Raw genomic sequence first — 23,028 nt, forward strand, 5'->3', positions numbered from 1 at the left:
CTTGGAGGGACAGATGGTGGTATATTTCGCAAAAAGGATGGAAATGGCTGTAGTGAACACTTTTTTTCCAGAAGAGGCCGCAATATAGAGTGACCTACAAGAGCGGAGTGAGAGGCACGCAGGTGGTTTACTGGATCTTGTGCAGACGATGTAATCTGAAGGAGATTACCGACTGTAAGGTAGTGGTAGGGGAGAGTGTGGATAGACAGCATAGGATGGTGGTGTGTAAAATGAGTCTGGTGGTGGGGAGGAAGATTAGGAAGACAAAGGCAGAGCAGAGAACCATGTGGTGGAAGCTGAGACAGGACAAGTTTTGTGCGGCTTTTCGGGAAGAGGTGAGACAGGCTCTCGATGGACAGGAGGAGCTTCCAGAAGACTGGAACACTACAGCCAAGGTGATCAGAGAGGCAGGCAGGAGAGTATATTTGTGTATCTTCTGGCAGGAAAGGAGAGAAGGAGACTTGGTGGTGGAACCTCACAGTACAGGAAATCATACAAGGAAAGAGAATGGAGTTGCTAAGAACTCTAATGCTAAGAAGAAGTGGGACACTGAGAGGACCGAGGAGAGGCGAAACGAATACATTGAGATGCGACACAGGGCAAAGGTAGAGGTGGCAAAAGCCAAACAAGAGGCATATGATGACATGTATTCCAGGTTGGACATAAAGAAGGAGAAAATGATCTATACAGGTTGGCCAGACAGAGGGATAGAGATGGGAAGGATGTGCAACATGTTAGGGCGATTAAGGATAGAGATGGAAATGTGTTGACTGTAGTGTGGTGGACAGATGGAAAGAATACTTTGAGGAGTTGATGAATGAGAAAAATGAGAGAGAAGTGTGGTGGACCAGGAAGTGGCAATGATTAGTAAGGGGGAAGTTAGAAAGACATTAAAGAGGATGAAAAATGGAAAGGCAGTTGGTCCTGATGACATTCCTGTGGAGGTAAGGAAGCCTCTAGGAGAGGTGGCTGTGGCGTTTTTGACCGGCTTGTTGAACAAAATTCTAGCGTGCAACAAGATGCCTGAGGAATGGAGGAAGTGTGCTGGTGCCCATTTTTAAGAACAAGGGTGATGTGCAGAGCTGTGGGAACTATAGAGTAATAAAGTTGGTGAGCCACACAATGAAGTTATGGAAAAGAGTACTGGAGGCTAGACTCAGGACAGAAGTGAGTATTTGCGAGCAACAGTATGGTTTCATGCCTAGAAAGAGTACCACAGATGCATTATTTGACTTGAGGATGTTGATGGAAAAGTACAGAGAAGGTCAGAAGGAGCTACATTGTGTCTTTGTGGATCTAGAGAAAGCCTATGACAGAATACCCAGACAGGAACTGTGGTACTGCATGCGGAAGTCTGGAGTGGCAGAGAAGTATGTTAGAATAATACAGGACATGTATGAGGGCAGCGGAACAGTGTTGAGGTGTGCTGTAGGTGTGACAGATAAATTTAAGGTGGAGGTGAGACTGCATCAGGGATCAGCCCTGAGCCCCTTCCTGTTTGCAGTGGTGATGGATAGGCTGACAGATGAGGTTAGACTGGAATCCCCGTGGACCATGATGTTTGCAGATGATATTGTGATCTGCAGTGAAAGCAGGGAGCAGCTGGAGGAACAGTTAGAAAGATTGAGGCATGCACTGGAAAGAAGAGGAATGAAGATTAGCCGAAGTAAGACAGAATATATGTGCATGAATGAGAGGGGTGGAGGGGGAAGAGTGAGGCTACAGGGAGAAGAGATAGCAAGGGTGGATGACTTTAAATACTTGGGGTCAACCATCCAGAGCAATGGTAAGTGTGGTCAGGAAGTGAAGAAACGGGTCCAAGCAGGTTGAAACGGGTGGAGGAAGGTATCAGGTGTGTTATGTTACAGAAGAGTCTCTGCTAGGATGAAGGGCAAAGTTTATAAGACAGTGGTGAGGCCAGCCATGGATGTACGGATTAGAAACAGTGGCACTGAAGAGACAACAGGAAGCAGAGCTGAAGGTGGCAGAGATGAAGATGTTGTGGTTCGCTCTAGGAGTGACCAGGTTGGATAATATTAGAAATGAGCTCATCAGAGGGATGGCCAAGGTTAGATGTTTTGGAGACAAAGTTAGAGAGCGAAGACTTCGATGGTTTGGGCAAGTCCAGAGAGTGAGTATATTGGTGGAAGGATGATGATGATGGAGCTGCCAGGCAAGAGAGCTAGAGGAAGACTAAAGAGAAGGTTGATGGATTTAGTGAGGGAAGACATGAGGGCAGTTGGTGTTCGAGAGGAGGATGCAGGAGATAGGCTTACATGGAAAAGGATGACACACTGTGGCGACCCCTAACGGGACAAACCGAAAGAAAAAGCCGAAGTCACATTAGCTGTAATCTAAGACTGATGTTGGATTTGCGGATGATGTCAAATCCAATGCACCTTTTTTTTTTTTTTTACTTTTATAAAGCATTGGACACAATTGAACACAACTTTCTTCTGCAGTACCTTCAGGCTTGGTTTTGGGAAGAACTTTATTGATCTTGTCCGCTTGTTTTACAATGATATTACTAGCATTGTTATGATAAATCACATTGCTTCTAGTAGATTCTCTATCCATAGAGGGGTCAGACAAGGCTGTCCCATTTCCCACTGGGTCTTATTTATTATTGTCACAGAACTACTGTCTATTTAGATTTATAATGATAGAAAGCTTGAAGGCATTTCAATTTTTGGCAGAGAACAACTGGCAATTGTTACCACCATTTTTCTTAAGGATAAGAACCAGTTGGCTCATTCTATCACATTGGCCCTCTGGCCTAAAACATAAAAACATCAAGTGCGAAATTTTGTCTTTACACGACTGTGAGGATACCAGCATAAATAATATCCCTGTGAAAGCATCGGTTAATTATTTTTGAATAGTCATAACAAAAAATCTGATCTTCTCAGACAGAGTAAAAAAACAAACAAACTAGACATATATTTAACTTGTGGTTTCAGAGGGATTTGTCTATATTTGGTAGGGTTGTTATCTCTTAACCAGAAGGATTATCTCGTTTTGTTGATCCATCGCTCTCTCTTTTTGTGGAGTCCACAGTCACTGAAGATATTCTTAGATTTTATTTGGGGGGAGAAAGTCTCACAAACTCAAGAAACAGGTAGAATCAAATTGCAAAGGATAAGGAGGTCTTGAAGTCCTGAATTTTACAGATGTTAATACATTTAAGATTACCTGGTTAAAAAAAATGTCTCTCTAATCCAGATTCTATCTGGCATTTCATCCCCAATTACATCTTCAGCAAAATTGGCGGACTTCATTTTCTTCTTCAGTGTAATTTTTTGTCAAACAAACTACCAGTCAAACAAGCAAACTTTCATCAACAGACCCTTCTTGCTTGGAACTTGGCCTTTGTCTGCAATTTTTCACCTCACAAAACTTTCCCCTGGCACAACTATCACATACTCGTAAAGAAATAAGTCTCTATTCCTTCCTACATGGTACCAAAAAGGTATGAATTTATATTTTATAATTCTGGTAATATGCTGTTTTATGAGCAATTGATGTCTGTACACAGTTTTTCAATTCCTTTCAAAAACTTTAATTTAGTAATTTGTGCTATTCCTAATGGTGAAAAACCATTTAAGGTATGGTGAGAATGCTCTTAAAAAACATATTCTAATGTTAGATAAAATTGCATTAACAGACATGAAGAAAGACAAGTTGTGTTGTGACTTATATTTGTGAAAGGTAAAGTAAGCAGTTTGGGGGGAAAAAACACAAAATACTTTTTCATATGTTAAAACTCTCTGCATGTCTGGACAGTAAAACTCATCCGTCCAGCCCCATCTATTACCGCTAATTTCATTTTCATTATTAATTTAAAAAGTGGCGGCACGGTGACCGACTGGTTAGAGCGTCAGCCTCCCAGTTCTGAGAACCCGGGTTCAATTCCCGGCCCCGCCTGTGTGGAGTTTGCATGTTCTCCCCGTGCCTGCGTGGGTTTTCTCCGGGCACTCCGGTTTCCTCCCACATCCCAAAAACATGCATGAATTGGAGACTCTAAATTGCCCGTAGGCATGACTGTGATTGCGAATGGTTGTTTGTTCCTATGTGCCCTGCGATTGGCTGGCAACCAGTTCAGGGTGTACCCCGCCTCCTGCCCGATGACAGCTGGGATAGGCTCCAGCACGCCCGCGACCCTAGTGAGGAGAAGCGGCTCAGAAAATGGATGGATGGATGGAATTTAAAAAGTCTCCGTGATGGAGAGAATTGTCCAATCAGATAGTGTGCAGACTGGAGGCGTGGCCCTGGAGTGTGTCAATCATTTTTATGTACATGTATTTACGCCAGAAGGAAGCTCTGGGAACAATGGCTGGTGCAGCGTAAAGTTCGGCGACGCATCCAAAAATTCTTTATCCCTCGTTTGCCTACAACTTGGTCTTCTAATACAAGGAAACACGCTGAGTGAAGAAACCAGAAAGGCTAAACAGAGGGAGTCCAATAGAGAGAGAAACAAAACTAGGATACACATTGGACCGCCTACGTATTCCAGAGGTGGTGTCAATTAAGACTACCTGAGGAACTTCATGGACTCAAGTGCGACGTGGCTTCATTTCTGCTTGACAGGTAAGTCTATCACAAACTTTTATTTTTAATTGATTGTGCATTCCCCAAAAATATAACTTGGAACGGATGGCATGGGTTTTATACAGCCGCGTTCGTGTGTAGCACTCGGCGACGGCAAATGCACGAACTCGATCACCAAAATAGCATGGCTCGCTAACAATACAGTAGCTAGCATTATAACAAACTGGTAGTCATAGCTGCTATGTCGGACTGACTTTGTAATCAGCGCTATTAGCAGCATGGTGAAGCACAGGAGATTCATCCCACTCCGTAAACGCAACAGTGTGAGTTTTCAATGAGATACTTTGAAAAAACAACAACAACAAAGGGCACGACAATAACCCTATTAGGTAAATATGGTAGGTACTTGAATAGCAGCCAGTGCTAGCGGCAGCAAAAAAAAAACAACAACAACATACAGCATCTATGCGAACGAGCCAACGAGGGGTTTATATTTATGATGAAGACGTTGGTGCTAAGGTATGTTGTTCACTCCTGCTCTTATTTTAAGGGTAAAGTTGTGCGTCAACTTTACGATGAGATGAAGAAAAAATATTTATAGATTTTCCACATTACATATTGGCAATAGGCGGCCTTGGCAGAATTGTTTGTTGTTCTGTCCATGGTTTCAAAGGTCATCAGCTGTCTGGATGTCATTCCACATTTGTCTGGCTGGGCGTAAAACTCCCTCGTTCAAGATCAAGGTGTCCATGAGGTTTGTCATGTCTACAGTTATGGCTGACACCAATCCGTTGACCAGGAGCTGAAGAGTCGGAGGAGCTTCCCCAGATGTCTCGTGGAGGACATCAAAACATGGAGCTTGTCTTTATCACACTGTGATTCCTCTAAAATCAGTCTGTCAGCTCTCTCCTGTCACGAAATACATTACGGTGATTAGATTTTGTGTTTGTGAAATTGGCTATCCATGAATTCATATATAGCATAGATTTATTTTTTATGTCCACACATAAAAGCAGTTAAAAAAAGTATTTAAAAAAAAATTCCCTCAAAAAAAAAAAAAAAAAAATCTAAAATCTGTTTTCATTCTTGTACACATACATTTACACACTGGGGTATCAAAACAATTTTGTCACATTGTAGTTATGTTTTCCCTCAGATGGCTGTTATGACTGGAAACACATTTTTTAATTGTTTTGAAAGCAGAAGTTTAGGATAATAGTTTGTTCAGCTATTTTTAACAATGCTTTTGCAGCAGCTCAGCATTTATTACGTATGACAGTTTGGAACTTGATACTGATTTTAGCAAGAATCATGGACATTGACAAAATTTGCTTTCACCTGCAGATTTACGGTTACTAAAAACGTTTTCGTGTGCTTAGGTACTGCTTTCTTCTTGGGAACTCTGAAGAACAAAGGACGTAAATTTACCGGCTATTGCCTGGACTAAAATGTGGAGTACTGGTATTTATAGCTTTGATCAAAGCTAATTGCTAAATAAGCATCTAATAATCAAATGTAATGTACTGTACATGCGGACAACTTTTGACCTAAAATGCAGAAAGCTCATTTTCTACTTGTATTCAGTATGATAACATCAGATTATTTTACTTACCAGTGAAGAGACATGAATAAATAGTTAACCTTGTTGCTTTTACAAATTGATCACAGCATGTCAACAAGCCAGGAGACTTGCGCATGCATGCCGATGAGGGGCGTGGCTTCCCCCAAACACCTGGGGCCTCATGTACAAAGACTTGCGTGGATTTCCTCAAAAAACATGGCGTATGCTCAAATCCAGAAAACAAAAATATATACATGTATGAATCTGTGCGGCGGCACGTGGATGACTGGTTAGAGCGTCAGCCTCACAGTTCTGAGGACCCGGGTTCAATCCCCGGCCCCGCCTGTGTGGAGTTTGCATGTTCTCCCCGTGTCTGCGTGGGTTTTCTCCGGGCACTCCGGTTTCCTCCCACATCCCAAAAACATGCATGAATTGGAGACTCTAAATTGCCCGTAGGTGTGAATGTGAGTGCGAATGGTTGTTTGTTTGTATGTGCCCTGCGATTGGTTGGCAACCAGTTCAGGGTGTACCCCACCTCCTGCCCGATGATAGCTGGGATAGGCTTCAGCACGCCCGCGACCCAAGTGAGGAGAAGCGGCTCAGAAAATGGATGAATGGATGGATGAATCTGTGCGTACGCATGAATCCAAGCACATTTCCTTTGTACATCCCAATCAACGTAGAATTGATCAACATGTTGGAGTAGCCGACTCCTCCCTGTCCATGCCAACATTTAAATATGCAAATCATCTTGAAATTGACCCTGCACCTGACATCCCAATCTCTGCATGATCGAAAAAAAGAAAAAGAAAATGAGCAAGGCAGTTTAGAAAAATAATTGTTATGAATGTGAAGTTGAGATGCTGCTCAATGAAGTGGAGGCGCGCAAGATAATCCTCTTTGGCACACTGTGATCCCGCGTTAACACGTGAAAGAGGAGTGAATGGGACAGCATGTGTGAGGCTGTCAATGCTGTGGGGTCAGAACAGCGCGCACACGGTGAACTAAAAAAAGAAGTGGTCAGACATAAAGGTGGATGTGAACCGCAGGACAGCTGCCCACTGCCAAAGTGTGGCCAAAACAGGCGGAGGAACCAGTGTGGAGGGCCTCACCCTGCTTGAGGAGAGAGTCGCCACAGTCATGGGTGACACTGCTCTCTCAGGGGTGGTGGGAGCACGTGGCTGACTTTGATCACCCCCAAGGTAAATCCAAATAAAATGTATTTTTCATAACGCACAACAAATGTGTTCATACAGTAACCTACACTCAGCCCTATGAGATAAACATTCATGCGTAAATGTATGTATGGTATTTAGTAGACTTTACACTGATCTGATCGGCCTGATCGGTATCGGCCAATAATTAGCATTTTATGCTGATCGGCTGATCGGCTTTGTCATAATTTGCTGATCCGATCAATGACGTCATTGATTGGCTCCGCAAAAGACATTTACTCCGCGTTGCCATCGTGTACGGTATATTTGAATCCAAAAGCTGGTTTATTTTTAGCCTTGTCGCATGTCTTTTGACGTAGTACTGTAAATATCTTACCGCCAATAAAGATATTAAAACATAAATAAAAAAACATCGGAGGTGTGGGACAGACTACACGTTTGAGACAGACAACACGTAATGCCCGGTCAGACCACAAGACAAATTTGGTCTTTCACAATTGCATCATACTACTGCAATAAAATCTTGTTTTCCGATACCACCCCATCCCGTTTTTTACGATCACTGGGCTTCATCTTGTCAACTCAAACGCGACACGATACACTCGTTACCACGCCCACGATAACAACAGTCGATTATTATAAGAACTAAATGGGGAAAAACGTGTGTTGGTGGTCACTGGTGCTCAGGAGAGGACTTTAATTCAAGGATTGCTTGAGGTATTCTCACATTAATACGATACGGTTTGCAACCAGGAAACAAAACGTTATGTAGCGTAGCAAGCTAGTGCTCGTACTAACGGTTGTACTGGCATTCTGTTGAATCATGCTCCAAAGTTTAGGTTTGTGTGAAGTAATATAATGACAATAAAGTAATTTAATTACAGTAAGTTAGCACCCATTATTTCTGCCATGTTGTAATGTTGGTTTGACCTGACAGATTAGAATACCTGACCTGACTAGAGCAGTGATTTCCAACCTTTATGGAGCCAAGGCATCTATTTTACAATTGAAAAATCTAACGGCACACCAACAAACAATGTCACGAAAAGTGGATACATTAATTACTGTATGTACGTCCTGCCATCTAATAGAAGACCATTCATTTGTTCTGTCTGTCACTATGACTCACTGGCATAAATGAAAAAAGATACATTATTTATTGTAAATATATTTTTTTGAGCAATTAAGTAAATGAACAAGTCATTTAAATAGACACATTGCTCCATCTTGTGATCGGATCGGCGATCGTTTTTTTAATGTCGCTGATCGCCCCCAAAAATCCTGATCGTTTAAAGCCTAGTATTTATTTAGTAGTCTTTCGAAAAACGTTTGACTCCTGTTTGTTTGGTGGATTCGTCCACCGTTCCCGGTGTCTCTGGTGTCACAGACGCGGAGGATTCGTCCAGCGTTCCTTTGCGTCTCCTCCGGCCTCCCCAGCATCTCCGATGCAATTACGATCCAAGAACAGGCTGTCGGGCATAAATTGTTCATCTGTGCTAATTGTTTGTGTGTCTCTGATGTTATTATAACGGTTTCCCACCATCACCTCTAAGTGTCGCCAAAGGACCAACAGTTGTCGAAACGTGCGTACGCCAGTCATGAAGTTGGCGTGAGGCGCAGCACATTTCCACGGTTATTTCACTCTTGATATATCTGAACTTTGCCGTGAAAATGAACGTACGCCATGTTTTTGTTCGTACGCACCTTTTATACATGAGGCCCTTGGGGAGGGAGCGAGTAGTGGAAAAAAAGGGGGAAAATACATACCTCCTGCATTGCAGAGGACCCTACTGCGCACTTTTAACAAGACTCACTGGGGAAAGATCTGCGCCCCAGTGAGAAAGTAACGCCACTAAAATCGACAAAAAAGACAAATAAAACAACTTTGCTAAGAAGAAAAGAAGAATCACCATTTATTGTCATGAACATGACTGCATGCACACGAAGGTTGTTCTCTGCATTTAACCCATCACAGTGAACAGATTCACATGTTAGTGGAACACAGTGGAGCAGGGGGCAGCTGAAGCGCCCGGGGAGCATTTCGGGGTATCAGTGTCTTGCTCAAGGACACCACAGCCGTGAGTCCGGGGGATGTTGGCAGATGGTGCAGTCAGGGTCTTGAACCTAGGTCCTCCACGGTGGTAGGTGATGATCTTAACCATTGGGCCACGTGTGCTAGAGCCTATCCCAGCCATCTTCGGGTGAGAGGCGGGGTACACCCTGAACTGGTCCAGCCAATCGCAGGGCACATAAACAAACAACCTTTCGCACTCACATTCACACCTACGGACAATTTAGAGTCTTCAATTAACCTACCCTGCATGTTTTTGGGATGTGGGAGGAAACCGGAGTGCCCAGTGAAAACCCACACAGGCATGGGGAGAACATGCAAACGCCACACTGGCCGGATTTGAACCCCGGTCCTCACAACTGTGTGGCAGATGTGCTAACCAGTCACTTAACCGTGCTGCTAAACAAAAATATAATATTTCTATTTTATTAATATGTGTATTTTTATTATTTTTGTCTTCAAGGAAAGTATTTTGGTGATGACCATGTGTGGTAATAAGGTGCCCTAGCGCCCTCTATTGACAAACTGCCACTGAAGTGTTTATCATGTTTGAGTTTAATTTAATCCCACTTGAAATCCAGCCATCCATCCATTTTCTGTTCGTTATTCTAACTAGGGTTGTAGGTGAGCTGGAGCCTGACTCATCTGATTTTTAGGGGCGAGGCGGGGTACACCCTGAACTGGTAACCAGTCAATCACAACACACACACAAACCATTCACACCCACCCCTACGATCAATTTAGAGTTTTCAATTAACCAAAGAAACATGTTTTTGGATATGTGTGGAATACCTTTAAAAAGATGCAAACTCCACACAGGAAGGCTGGAGCCCAGATTTTAATCCCTAACATCAGAACTGTGAGGCAGATGTGCTAACTAGTAGGCCACCATGCTGCTCTCCACTTAAAATATAAAGCATGAATTGGATGTGACGGTAATGAGAATTTTGTGATTTTAATAACCCAATGTCAACTTTGATGTCTCCATGAAATGACAACACAACAGTTGTCCCTCCTCGTTCCTTGCTGGATCTCCTCGACTCCTCAATGGATTCTCTGGTCGAAGAAGCTAACATGTAAACAGAGGAGTGACGATCAAGGAAATACACCCCTTGTTTTGTGTGTGCTGTGCTGTCATGGTAATATGTAGAAAACCACAATACAAGGGCAGTAAGCACATGTGCATTTTCCCCTTGTCATGTGTGGGTTCTCTCACATTTAAGAATCAGTTAAGAAGTGAAAACTCTTTCTGTGTGTACTACCCCACTTTAGTTGCAAGGTGGAAATGATTTAAACATGTTCAGTGGTGTATTTGTAGCTACTGCTTGCCAGTGCTGACTGAGAAAGAGTATTTGTTGTAAAGAGTTTCATTTCTGCCGCTGCCCATGGTTCGTTTTGCCCCATGTTATAAATGCAATCAGTAATAACAGAGTAAAGTTATATGCATATTACCTATTTTACTATTTTCCACTGCTAACTCAGTGTCCGGTGGCGATGGTTTGTTTACAACAGCTGCTGCTGCTAAAGTGGGATGATCAAGCTAGCTACGCGGCCAGCGACTCCTGTCTTTCGCCTCTTCCACCAACAATAATCTGAGGAGTGAAGATGTTACTGTTGGAGGTCGAAAGGGAAGACTGACCTCGTTTGTCGACGCACCGTCGTTTCCCTGGTGCTTATGGCAAGTCTTCTTAACATTTAACTGCTAGACTGGATATGTGTTGGAAATATCCGTAATTCAGTTTTGTCGAGTCAAAAAGAACATTTAAGATATCCGTAACCATAATTATACTTTCCCTATCCATAATTAGCATTTCAGGTATCAGCAATGTCATTTCGTTTAAGACAAAAGTGTCTCTTTTGCCATTCATGTGTATGGGGTTTGTCATTACAGAAATCTACAATTCAGTTGCAATAACTCCTATGTGAATTCCAGATATCTGCGACGGCAATGTAGCTATCTCTAACTCAACTTTGAAATACATATCTACAATTTCATTCTGACTAGTCATAATTCCAGTTCAATATTTTTTATTTCCCTATTTCTATATCTTAAATATATAATATAAAAATACATCATACAACCATGCATTTGATCTGTTCTTGATCTCATTTCTCTTTTCTGGAAATTAGTCCATTACACACACATATACAGTATAGACACACAGGCAGCCTAAGAAATAAATAAAATAAAAACAACACAGATGACACATTTTCAAACAAACTTGTTTCCCTTTCAAACCAATATCGCAATATTGACATCATCACAACAAATTTGATTGGGGCTTTTCATCACTATCGTCATTTTTATGTGATCATACTTATCTTTATGCATATTTAAATGAACGTCTTGTTACTTCAAGATGAACAGGCACTACACCAGTTAGGAGATAAAAGTACATCACTAACTATGAACATACATCACCTAGACCGCTATTATAGGGTTTCCACAACATGTGCTGCAGTCCCCTGTGTGCATAAGGAAGAGATCAACATTTAAAAAAAAAAAAAAAAAAAAAAAAAAAAAAAAAGCATTTACACTTACACATTTTTACAGCCTCAACAAGGTTAGGTTTCGTTTTCAATTCAACACAGTCGCACAGTTACAATATAATCTTTAAATTACATCTTCATATACAAATTTGACAGTTTGGGGTTTAACGCTTTTATGATACACTTACCATCGCCATGAAATACGATATGGAGTCTACTACTTAATGTTTTCCATTGCTGTTATTTGAATGAAACACATTTACATATATAACACTACATTTTGTCTTTGTAGTGAATCACTTGGCATTTTTTAAACTTTTTTTTTTTTTTTTACACAATGCATAAATACTGGATGGTGTCTTCCTCAAAATGGCAATGTAACCAGATACTTTTTGTGTCTTATTCCTGTTGTTGTTGGATCTGTTGTGTGTGTGTGTGTGTGTGTTGTGTGCATGTACATGTGCATGGGACATGGATGATACAGTAAGTCCTTTTTGCTTTGCTGGACAACTTTACTCGTAAGACACAACTTGTGAGCTGGTGATGTGTTTCTCCTCACTTGTGACACCTGAAACTATCAAATCCTGCTCCATGCAGAGCTCAACACATCTGACAGTTGGTCCAAAACTCCAGCACTTCTAAAAGGGTATCCTACATATAATAACCATCCTAACAAATTTTGGAGTAACCCATCACATGATAACACACAAATCAATTTGATGAATGCAAACATTTGTATGATTTACACTTCTAAAAAGTAAGATGAAAATCAGCCCATAATACACTGCTAGCATCGTACATGCAGTGCATTAATGGTGACAAGAGTATTCCCTGTGTCGTTGCCAGTGCTGTGAAGAAAAATGAAGCTCTGGTGGAGTGTGAGGCAGCTACAAGTAGATCTTGTCTAGTCACATGATATGTGAGGTTATTGCATGGAGGGAAAACACAGTTGATGGTAGTGGGTCATTCTTTGGCGCAGCATAGAAACGGGCCACATAACTAGTGGGGGCTTTTCTGACAGTCAACTACTGTGTTTTCCGTTGGACAGCAAGGCCCCTTCACGTCTGAACACTAGTACATTCAAGGGGCTTGGTCTTCACACAGCAGTCTGGAGCTCAACATGCTTCCAATGACCCCTTTCTGGTAGAAACATCCTGGCATAGGCATTGTTCAAAACCGTTCTTATACTGCAGTACTCATTGCAAAAGGATGCGCTCATCCGGCTTTGCTTCATCATTGAAAGTAGATTTTAGTAGACATTGGTTGGAATGAAAGCTGCTGCAGAAGCATGTCTCTTTTCAATGGATTGCATGACACCAAAACAAACATCAAGCATATTGTCAGCAAGCTTCCTCACATGAGAACAGATGCATGCGATGCATTAAAAGTGACTTCTGCATTTGTAGTTTTAGCATTGCATCAGGTTGTGGCCCTAACAAGGCTGTAGGATCCAGGGAATGTGAGTTGTTGCATAGCACATGCTGCTATGCACACCCAGAAACAGTTAAACACATACAGGAACATGACACACGAGGAGAAAGAGGTTGGACCGGAGCATGAAAAAAAAAGGATACTCTTTGTGGTACTTTTAACATGACACAGCATTCCTGATGTAAGAATAATGACTGACCACACACACCAAAAAATAATAATAATAAAAAAATAGCTTCACAAAAATGGCATCATACTGTATATACACAATGCAGGTTAGAGAAGCTTGCTTTTGTCAGATGGGTATAACTGATTATATTCAGCTTCCATTTGCACCACAGACTGCAGGAGAGTTTAAATAAGCTGCATTGTTTGTTATATACAGCTACACAGAGAAGCCATTTGCTCCTGTCAAGGAAGTATATAGTTTAGTGTGTATATACTGGCATAACTGCCATTCTTGTTTTGAATTGTGTAAGTCCACCCACCCCAAAATCTGGATAAAATATACTATACTGATATATTGTCTTTTAGGTTACTAAGTTTTGATGACTGCGTCACGCATCTGTTGGGCAAGTGTTGCTCTTAGGTCTCTGGCTATGTGCGGTGCAATTTGACGGTGCTGTTCAAGCTGCCTCCAGGAGCACGTCTTTTCTTTGTCCACCCATTGGCCTAGATTGGCTCAACGTAATTGGCTGGGTACAGTCCCTCTCGACCGGTGTCCAAGCGACCTCGACACCAGCCTTGTTCGTCTTCATCCTCAGTCTTGGTCAGCTCATCGCCTGTCAAGTCATAAGCAGCACTCTTTCACCAACATGCAGGACTGTGTCAGATGGTAAAAATGAACTGAAAATGAGTTTTTCCTTATATATGTAATCCATGTTATTATTATTATTTTCAAAGGTTATTGCTAAAAAAACAAAAAAAAACAACAACTACTAGTCTTATTAAGGTTGTGCCCACTCCCTGTAAAATTTGCTACAAAATCCAGAGAAGACAGATAAAGGTACAGATCAGTCTTCTCATGTCGATTTAATAAATCCTACCCTTTTACAAATTTCCTGAGAATGTGAATCTGAAAACACTGACAGACAGTGTGCAAATAACAGACGTCCATTGAAAGTTATCATTAGAAATAATTTGGTTTACACAAATGTCAGACAACCCCCCTGCCAAATGATGGATTGGTGGTGGTAACCAAAAAGAGTACCCCTTTATAGTGGTTATACAGTGTATTTCAAAGCCACACTGTAAAGTCAGTAGGCCAAAGTACAGAATGGTGTCTTTGGTTAAGTAGAGTGGCATCTTTTCATACACAATCAGTAAAAGGACACTGTGCAGTCATTTTCACACATTTCTGAGGTCATTCAACCTTTTTGTTCTTCTCTTCCTCAAGTGTTTAATTGCAAGTTCATATCTGTGTGGTTTTCACCAGTTGTAATGCAGCCAACAGGTAGTGTCCATATCACTCCCAGTCAGCAAACATACGTTGTAACTATGTTGGCCTTAGGAAGGCAGGTCATCCGGCACTCGCTAAACGTCTGACAAGCATTGACCGAAAAGCGTGTATTCAGTGGCGTGCAGAGCTCCGCTGATACCCGGGGCACACTGGTGAAGTGTATGCCCCCGAAACCAATTTTGTCAACGCGATTGATGCCTCCCCTCGGGTAGATGCCCGGGGCCACCGCCCGGCCTGTTTGTATTTCCCAGCTTATTAACCATCTCAGCAAGGTCTGTTTTCCGTTGGCTCAGCTGGCCAATCCCATGTTGTGTGGGCAGGAACTTACTGGTCTTATAATTGTGCACAGTTGAATTAATTACACTGGCACACTGTTCGTCACCAGCATTTTTCAGGTAAGTTATCGTTTCAATTCATCCATCCATCAATTTTCCATACCGCTTATCCTCACTTGGGTCGCGGGTGTGCTGTCTTTGGGCGAGAGGCGGGGTCTGAACTGGTCACCAGCCAATTGCAACACCAGTCCAGTTCTGGGGGACCTAAGTTTAATGAAACATATCCAATGCACCCGGTAGGAAGAACTCTGAATAGCAAATGAATGGTCCTCCCGGATAGCGTGGATTTGGGGGCAAAGATGAGCATTTAGGTACGTTTCGTTCGTAAAGGAATGTGTCAATGCAATGTAAACAAAATTGTTTTTTACTTTAAATGTGCATCAATGATCAACCTGTTCTGATTTACTCGAGAGTTGCAGGTTCAGTGTTAATTGAAATTTAGGCTTGATATGCCTGTGTTGCTTCAAATGATTGCAAGCCTTTAGTTTAGTTTTGTTTTTTTGCGTTGCAGGCATAAAAACAATACAGTTTGTAGCACTGAAATGTAGTCATGAGGTGTTTGGGCCTGTTTAGTGGATATTTACCGGCACTTGTAAGTTATTTGTGTTTTTTTAATATTTAAATGGGCGGCACGGTGGATGACTGGTTAGAGCGTCTGCTTCACAGTTCTGAGGACCGGGATTCAAACCCCGGCCCCGCCTGTGTGGTGTTTGCATGTTCTCCCCGTGCCTGCATGGGTTTTCTCCAGGTACTCCGGTTTCCTCCCACATCCCAAAAACATGCATGGTAGGTTAATTGACAACTCTGAATTGCCTGTAAGTGTGAATGTGAGTGCGAATGGTTGTTTGTTTGTATGTGCGCTGCGATTGGCTGGCAACCAGTTCAGGGTGTACCCCGCCTCCTGCCCGATGATAGCTGGGATAGGCTCCAGCACGCCCGCGACCCTAGTGTGGATAAGCGGCTCAGAAAATGGATGGATGGATGAATGGATGTTACCAGTACACTGTATTATTTAAGTGCCTGCAATGCGTTTGGTGAACCATGACAGTTTTTTTTTTTTAAATTAAAGCTAGCTTATTAAAAGTCTGGCTCGCTTGCAGTAAATTGTCATGTTTGAGCATTAACATAATATCTCAAACACATTTATTTCAGTGGGCAAATATGTTTAAAACAAAGCTTTTTTTATTTTTAACTAATTATGTTGTATATAACTATTTCAATAATACAAATAAATGCTTGTCTTTTTATTTATAACTACTTGTTTTATTTTTGTTTGTCCACTGTTGCCCCAAGAGAAAGCAGGCCAATCATCGAGAGAGAGATCTCCCTGTATGTATTTTAATATTGGACTCAAAAATATCAATTTACTTTTGTGTATACTTTTGTACTTTTACTGAAGGGAGTTGCTTCAGTACTTTTACTTTTACCAGAGTAGTTTTTTGCAGTAGTAGTAGTATCAGTAGGCCCCTACTTTTACTTAAGTATTGAATAACAGTACTTTTGACACCTCTATTCCGAAAAGATTTTCCTCGTGAAAACCTCAAATTGCTTCGTTTCGATCCATTAGTATTTAACTGTTTACAACTGGGATTCTCAAACTTTGGGTCCAGCTAGGTACACCTTACAGTGGAGACATTTTTAAAGGACCCCCTCATAATTCTAACACCAATTAAACATTTATTTTCCAGGAAATAAATAGCCCAACAATAAAATCATAGCTGAAATAATATAATAACAATAACAATTGTCGCTGTTTCCCCCTTTGTTTTATTGCAAAGAGATACAGTCAATCAACTTTTATTAAGCAGACTCAATCAATTAGAAAACACATACAGTACAGTAAATAATAAAACACATACAAGAAAAGTACATCTGGAAAATCTTTATATATATATGTATTTTTAATCAGTTTTTACTTGATTCCCTTACAAAAAACAAAAAGATTCTAAGAAATTTCAACTGCACTGGCCAGTATGAAGGTATTTATTTCACTGTCGCACTAGATGAATTTTTGGCTAAAAAGTTACTGAATCGATTTCTAGCCACTGAATCATTTCAGATCGTATCGGTAAAACGAATCGTGAAACTCCTAAAAAAAAAAAAAAAAAAAAAAAAAAAAAAGTCTGACATTAATAAATAAAGGTCACATAATTAAAGCTCCGCACTCCAACTTGAATCGGAAAGACGTCGTGTTGTGGTAATTTTCGATTTAATGCCGACATCTCGGGTGACATTGTAAACGAGCGAACGTTCTCCCTGCAACATCGTGGCGATGGAACCTTTGATGACGGGACGTTTGCTGACTGGGCTGTGTACCTGTAGATCTAGTTATTAGTTTTCCTTGTGCCCATTGTTGATAAATGAGTCACTTCCTTGAGTGGAATGCACTTTAAAATGCAGTTGAAGGCAATGTAGGGACTTTCTGACTACCTCTGTCTTATAAACAACAATAAAAGTGTAGTTGCACAATAATATCTTTAAATGTTGTCGCTGGTGTTTACCTGCTTTGAAAGAGAGTTCATCTTGCTCTTGGCCGTCATAGTCATAGAGAGCTCGCACACGAACGCCTTTCCCAGTGGTGGAATCCTCTTCGAATGAGTTTCCGTTTCCACCATTTTCATTGCCAGAGTATGCAGCAGGCTGCTCATCATCAGACCACTCCGTTGAGTATGCTTGGTTCTTATCATAGCTGCTCACGCTAGAGAAACAGAGAATATACATGGTAACGTGAATGCGTTATGTATGTAATGATGTCATTAAAAAATATTAGTTGTTTTCAAAGTCAAAGGAACTAACCTGCTCCGGTCACCAGGGGGAGCCACATGGTCAGTGCTAGGAGTGGGAGGAGCTCCATCTGGCTTCTTCTTCTTTGGAGGAGCACTTGCCTGGTCTGGGTTGTACTCCTGCTCAAGACGGGTAATAATAAAAATCATAACATTAATTAGGGGTTGCTTTCTGACATTCCTCATGCCAAACCTATTGCCGTTGGAGGTCTTACTTCAAAGGCGGGCCAGTTCATGTGCATGCCAGGCCCATGGTTGTTGCTGAACCACTTCAGATCCTCTTGTGTGTTCGCTGACAGGATCGTACGTTCCAGTTCTCTGTATAGTGTGGCATAGCTGAGGAGAGAAAATCCACACAAATTGACATGAAGAATCCACCAGAAGACGATTGACGATGCTGTTCAGTTTGGCAACGGAACCAACAGTGTAGTTCAAGTACTGAGCTGAGAGCACTCTGATGTAAAGGTCATTACAATGCTGAACTGAAGCTTTAACTTTTCCTGAATTTAAACAGCTTTATCCATGAATCCTTCCATCTTCTTCCACTTATCTGAATGGTTGTGAGGCCAGAAGCCTTAGCAGGGAAGCCCAGACTTCCCTCTCCTTCCAGCCCCTTCGTCCAGCTTTTTCACAGGGTTCCGAGGCATTGTCAGGCTAGCCGAGAGAAATAGTCTCTTTGACGTGCCTTGGGGCCTCTTCCTGGTGGAATGTGCCCAGAACACAGCACCAGGGAGGTGTCCACGAGGCATCCAAACCAGATGTGCGAACCATCTCATCTGGCTCCTCTCGATACGGAAGAGCAATAGCTTCTCACCCTATCTCAAACAAAAATCCCAGAAATCCTGCAGGGGGAAACTAATTTTGGCCAGTTGTATCTGTGATCTTTCGGTCATGACCCACAGCTCGTGACCATAAGTGAGGGTAAATCGAGAGCTTTGCCTTCAGGCACAGCTTCTTCTTTACCATGACAGACCGATGCAGTCATTGCAGATGCTTCACCACTCTTCAGCACCCCCTCCAAAGACTCCAAAAAGGGTGGGTACTCTGTGCTGTTTTTTGGTGCAGACACAAACAACAGTAGGACCTTTACCTCACTTCGAAGGCGGAGGGAGGCTACCCTCTCGTCCACTGGGCTGAACGCCAACATACAGGCACTCAGTCGGGGGCAATAAACCCACACCCGCTGAGCGCGCTCTCACCATGGGCAAATCCAAAGTGGAAGAGAATCCAACCTCTCTCAGGAGGACTTGTTCTGGAGCTGAAGCCTTCCGTCCTGGCGAGTCCGATTATATCTAGCCACAAATTCTTGACTTTACACACCAGCTCCTTCCCTGCCATCCCGAAAGTCAGTTTTTGTTGTTGGGATCGCACCATCGAGATCCTTGCATTTGGCCACCACCCAGCTCACATTGTACCCGAAACCCCTTGGCCGTTGCCACAGGTGGTGAGCATAAGGGAGGTGGGATCCAGGGGGACTTCCTGGGCGGTGAAGGTCTGGCCACCATGTGCTCACCATCAAGCCCCAGCTTCAGGCCTGGCTCCAGAAGGTGACTCACTTCCTTGCATGGTAAACCTTCATCATTGTAACAGAGGGTCATTGAGGGTTCTGAGCGGTCCTTTGTGTTGTTTGGCTTGGGTGACACTACCAGGGGCACAGAGCCCGCTGCAATTTAGCTGCTAGGATCATTGGGGGCACACAAACACCCCGACCACGGAAAGATGACTGCTGCTGAGGTTGCTACTGTTTTATCATAACAGTTGAACACCTGAAAATACAAGATGACCTGCTTTTCAGTAGAACTTCAGTTTTTCCTACATTGAAATATGTATTATGTAAGCATTATTTCATCATCTTAATGGCATATTCTACGTATTTATTGTACTGAGTCACAGGTCACTTAAAGCACTTTTATGAGTAACTCAATTGTGATTTTCAGTGGCTATTGAGTAAGCTGAGCCCATAATGGTAGGCGACAGCCTGTAGGTTTTTTTTTTTTTTTTTTTTTAAAACGAGAGAAGCGTATTTGACTTAATTTTCCTACAAAATACAAAGCAATTCTACTCTTGTACAAACTGAAATCTTGAAAATGAATTGTAAAGAATATGATGTACGGAAACCATTAGATAACTACAATCTTCCAAATGGGATTTAATAATGGATGAACGCCAATTATATCAGGATTAGCATCGCTTCCTAATGGCTCAAGGCTCAGTTTTACCTTGCGGCATGACGTGTTCAATTTATCAGTTAATTAATAAGTGAGCATGAAATGATAAAAATACAAATTTTATTGAGATCAATCATTCTGTCCCGATTTACATGAACCCAAATATTTCTTTTAAATACAACTTTTCTCAGTATGAGATTCTTTAATACAGTATCAAACTATTAATTTGAGATGGTTTTTGAATCATGGTTAAGTTTCCAGTGACACTTAAATCGTCAACCATCACTTTTGATCAGAGCTTTATCACACTTTTGGGGGATATTGTCCTATATGTATTAAAAAATAGTAATAATAATTTTAAATGATGATAAGATCACAGAGGTAGCTGTTGTCAATATACAGCATACTTTTTGTTTGTGACTTTCGTTTAAAAGTTAATAACCAAAACTGACTGCAAAAAAAAAACAACAACAAACAATTAAATGATACATGTACAAGTTATGTAATCGCTAAACTACTGTGCAGAATACAAATACACACGGAATGTGAATAATAAGCTGAATTAATGGAAGTCCAAGAAAAGACTCAAATGAGGAAAGTGGGTGCTAATTTCTATCCCTGCACACCACAGTTTGCAGCAACCTACTTACAGTATAATATCAACAGTGGAAGAAAAGAGAACTTGTTTCAGCCTACTTCAGGTCAAAGATATTTTGGGAGATGCAGTGATGATTAGGCCTCTGCATAAGTTTTGTTTTCACAGTTTTGGTGTGGCTGACCTTTGGTTCTCTGTGAGGTTGAGGTGGCGTTTGATGTCCAGCAAGGCCTCCTTCAGGAAAGTCAGCCTCCTCACCTCATGTTGCTGGCACTGGTCAAACACCTGCTCCATGCTCTCCATGTAGGGCGGTGCACACTTGTTCAGCTCCTCCAGAGACTTCTCATACTTTTCTTTAGCCTGAGAGAAATTCAAACTATTAACTCACATCCAAACATCTGTGGAAAATAAGAAACCGTGATTTACAGTTAACATACAGCATATAGCGATTGTACTGAAAGTATGCAGACATTCATCCATCCATCCATCCATTTTCTGAGCCGCTTCTCCTCAGTTGGGTCGCGGGCGTGCTGGAGCCTATCCCAGCTGTCTTCGGGCAGGAGGCGGGGTACACCCTGAACTGGTTGCCAGCCAATCGCAGGGCACATACAAACAAACAACCATTCGCACTCACAGTCACACCGACGGGCAATTTAGTCTCCAATTAATGCATGTTTTTGGGATGTGGGAGGAAACCAGAGTGTCCGGAGAAAACCCACGCAGGCACGGGGAGAACATGCAAACTCCACACAGGCGGGGCCGGGGATTGAACCCGGCCGGGTCCTCAGAACTGTAAGGCTGACGCTCTAACCAGTCGGCCACTGTGCCGCTGCAGACATTCAACCATTCATTATTTGTTTGTATGAAAGTAATTATAAGAACACCTTTATTGATCTACAAAACAAAAAGATGATGACAGCTATGTGTTTCCTGTCTTTTCCCTACTTTGTGCACATCCTGTTTGCATTTGTCCACTTTCTCATGGAGCTTCTTCTGTTGGTCCGGTGTGACAGAAGCCTCAGTCTTGCCATTGGCCTCTCGAGCGGCAGCAAGCTTCTCCTCCTTGCAAGCCATGTGGTAAGCTTTCTTCGCCGTCTCCATCTGCGTGTCCAAACACAGGCTTTCTCAATATCACACACACAATTGGACATCAAAACAGGATGCAGCAACCATATAAATATGCTCATAAACTCACATTCAGAAGTTCAGAATCACATACCGCTTTTATTGACTCTTATATATGTTGATGTGTGTCAAATTAAATGAAGAAACAGTAAGTTGTGTCTGATCTGGATGTGCTGAAATGAGAGGCGACAAGCTTACAACAACTCCACTCTCCAATGAGATTAGTGTGGATGTTGCCATAGTAGAAGTTCTATCAGAACTCACCGGGAGAGCAAAACAAATAACTAAACACATATGGTGATGGAAATGATGATTTTTTTTCCCCTTCTCCTGACTGACCTCACCAAGCACTGGCTGCATCCCAAGCTACCATTATGCAGTGTACTCGTATACTTCTTCCTAATGCATGTAATACATGTGATTCAAAGAGTTTCTTCCCTTTCTTCTTCAGGGGAATTCATAAATCAAAGTAACAGAAACAATCTTATCTGTAAGGTAAAGTTGCACATTCCAATAAAATATTCTCTCACCTCCTTGAGTTTTTTTGCCCAGGGTTTCTGAGCCTTCTTAAATCCTTCCTCTGCCTCCTTTGCCTCTTTGAAGCCTCCAATCATTTGCTTGTGATAGGCCTCCTTCTGCCAGTTCTTCACTTTCTCCACATCCTCATTCACCAGGTTGTTCTTGACGTCTTGGTGCAGCTCGCTTACCTTCTCCGCCTCGGTCATTACAGCCAACCAGGCCCTCTCCACAGAGCCATACTGGGGCCCTGACGCCAGGTGGAAGTCCAACGATCATAATTTAGATTAAATGTGTCAGTTTAACCATGTCAATTTATTGTTTGATGGGACTCAACCTTTCTCAATGAGCTGTCTCCATCTCTTGGACCAGGCGGTCAGCTGATCCCCATAAGCTTTTTCTATCTTGGCCCGTTCCTGCAGGCAGCCCATTAGGTCATTGCACAGTCGATGGCCATCATCAAATCTCTTGACAGCACGTTTGTAGTTCCCCACCTGGGAACACAAGACCAACAAGATTTGTCACATGCGCTACCAACCAAACATGACCTATGACCTTATTCCACCTGTAAGACTCATTAAGATTCATTATTAAGTATTGTTTATAAATTAAAATGTTTCAAAACCTACTCAACGGGTAAACAGCTAAGGAATACACTTCCTACGCTGCACATCAATAGACCTGGGTTGCCTATTTAACTGTTGTGCTTATGTCTGCTGCACCTTGCGTGATCTTCAACAAAGATCACAAGATAAAGAGCACCACAGGCAC

General features: G+C 42.0%; 1 protein-coding gene and 1 long non-coding RNA gene across 7 annotated transcripts in view; one reads left to right on the plus strand and one right to left on the minus strand.

Moving 5' to 3' along the window:
- Positions 1 to 3,934: 3,934 nt before the first annotated feature.
- LOC133488345 (uncharacterized) lies at positions 3,935 to 11,767 on the plus strand. The gene is made up of 2 exons (XR_009791629.1): positions 3,935 to 4,587; positions 10,868 to 11,767. It is a non-coding gene; the product is annotated as an uncharacterized LOC133488345 (long non-coding RNA).
- Positions 11,367 to 23,028, minus strand: part of LOC133488281 (protein kinase C and casein kinase substrate in neurons protein 1-like) — a 53,029-nt gene continuing 41,367 nt past the window's right edge. For all 6 annotated transcript variants that reach the window (XM_061795942.1, XM_061795970.1, XM_061795958.1 and 3 more), the window contains 8 exons: positions 22,595 to 22,751; positions 22,272 to 22,507; positions 21,562 to 21,717; positions 20,801 to 20,976; positions 18,069 to 18,189; positions 17,867 to 17,973; positions 17,572 to 17,768; positions 11,367 to 14,058 (listed from right to left, as the gene is read on the minus strand). In XM_061795942.1, the coding sequence (XP_061651926.1) occupies positions 13,949 to 14,058; positions 17,572 to 17,768; positions 17,867 to 17,973; positions 18,069 to 18,189; positions 20,801 to 20,976; positions 21,562 to 21,717; positions 22,272 to 22,507; positions 22,595 to 22,751 (1,260 nt within the window). In that variant the 3' untranslated portion in view covers positions 11,367 to 13,948. The remainder of the gene's footprint in view (positions 14,059 to 17,571; positions 17,769 to 17,866; positions 17,974 to 18,068; positions 18,190 to 20,800; positions 20,977 to 21,561; positions 21,718 to 22,271; positions 22,508 to 22,594; positions 22,752 to 23,028) is intronic.

Source organism: Phyllopteryx taeniolatus, chromosome 1 (assembly GCF_024500385.1).
Source record: "Phyllopteryx taeniolatus isolate TA_2022b chromosome 1, UOR_Ptae_1.2, whole genome shotgun sequence".
In the NCBI taxonomy this organism is placed as follows: domain Eukaryota; kingdom Metazoa; phylum Chordata; class Actinopteri; order Syngnathiformes; family Syngnathidae; genus Phyllopteryx; species Phyllopteryx taeniolatus.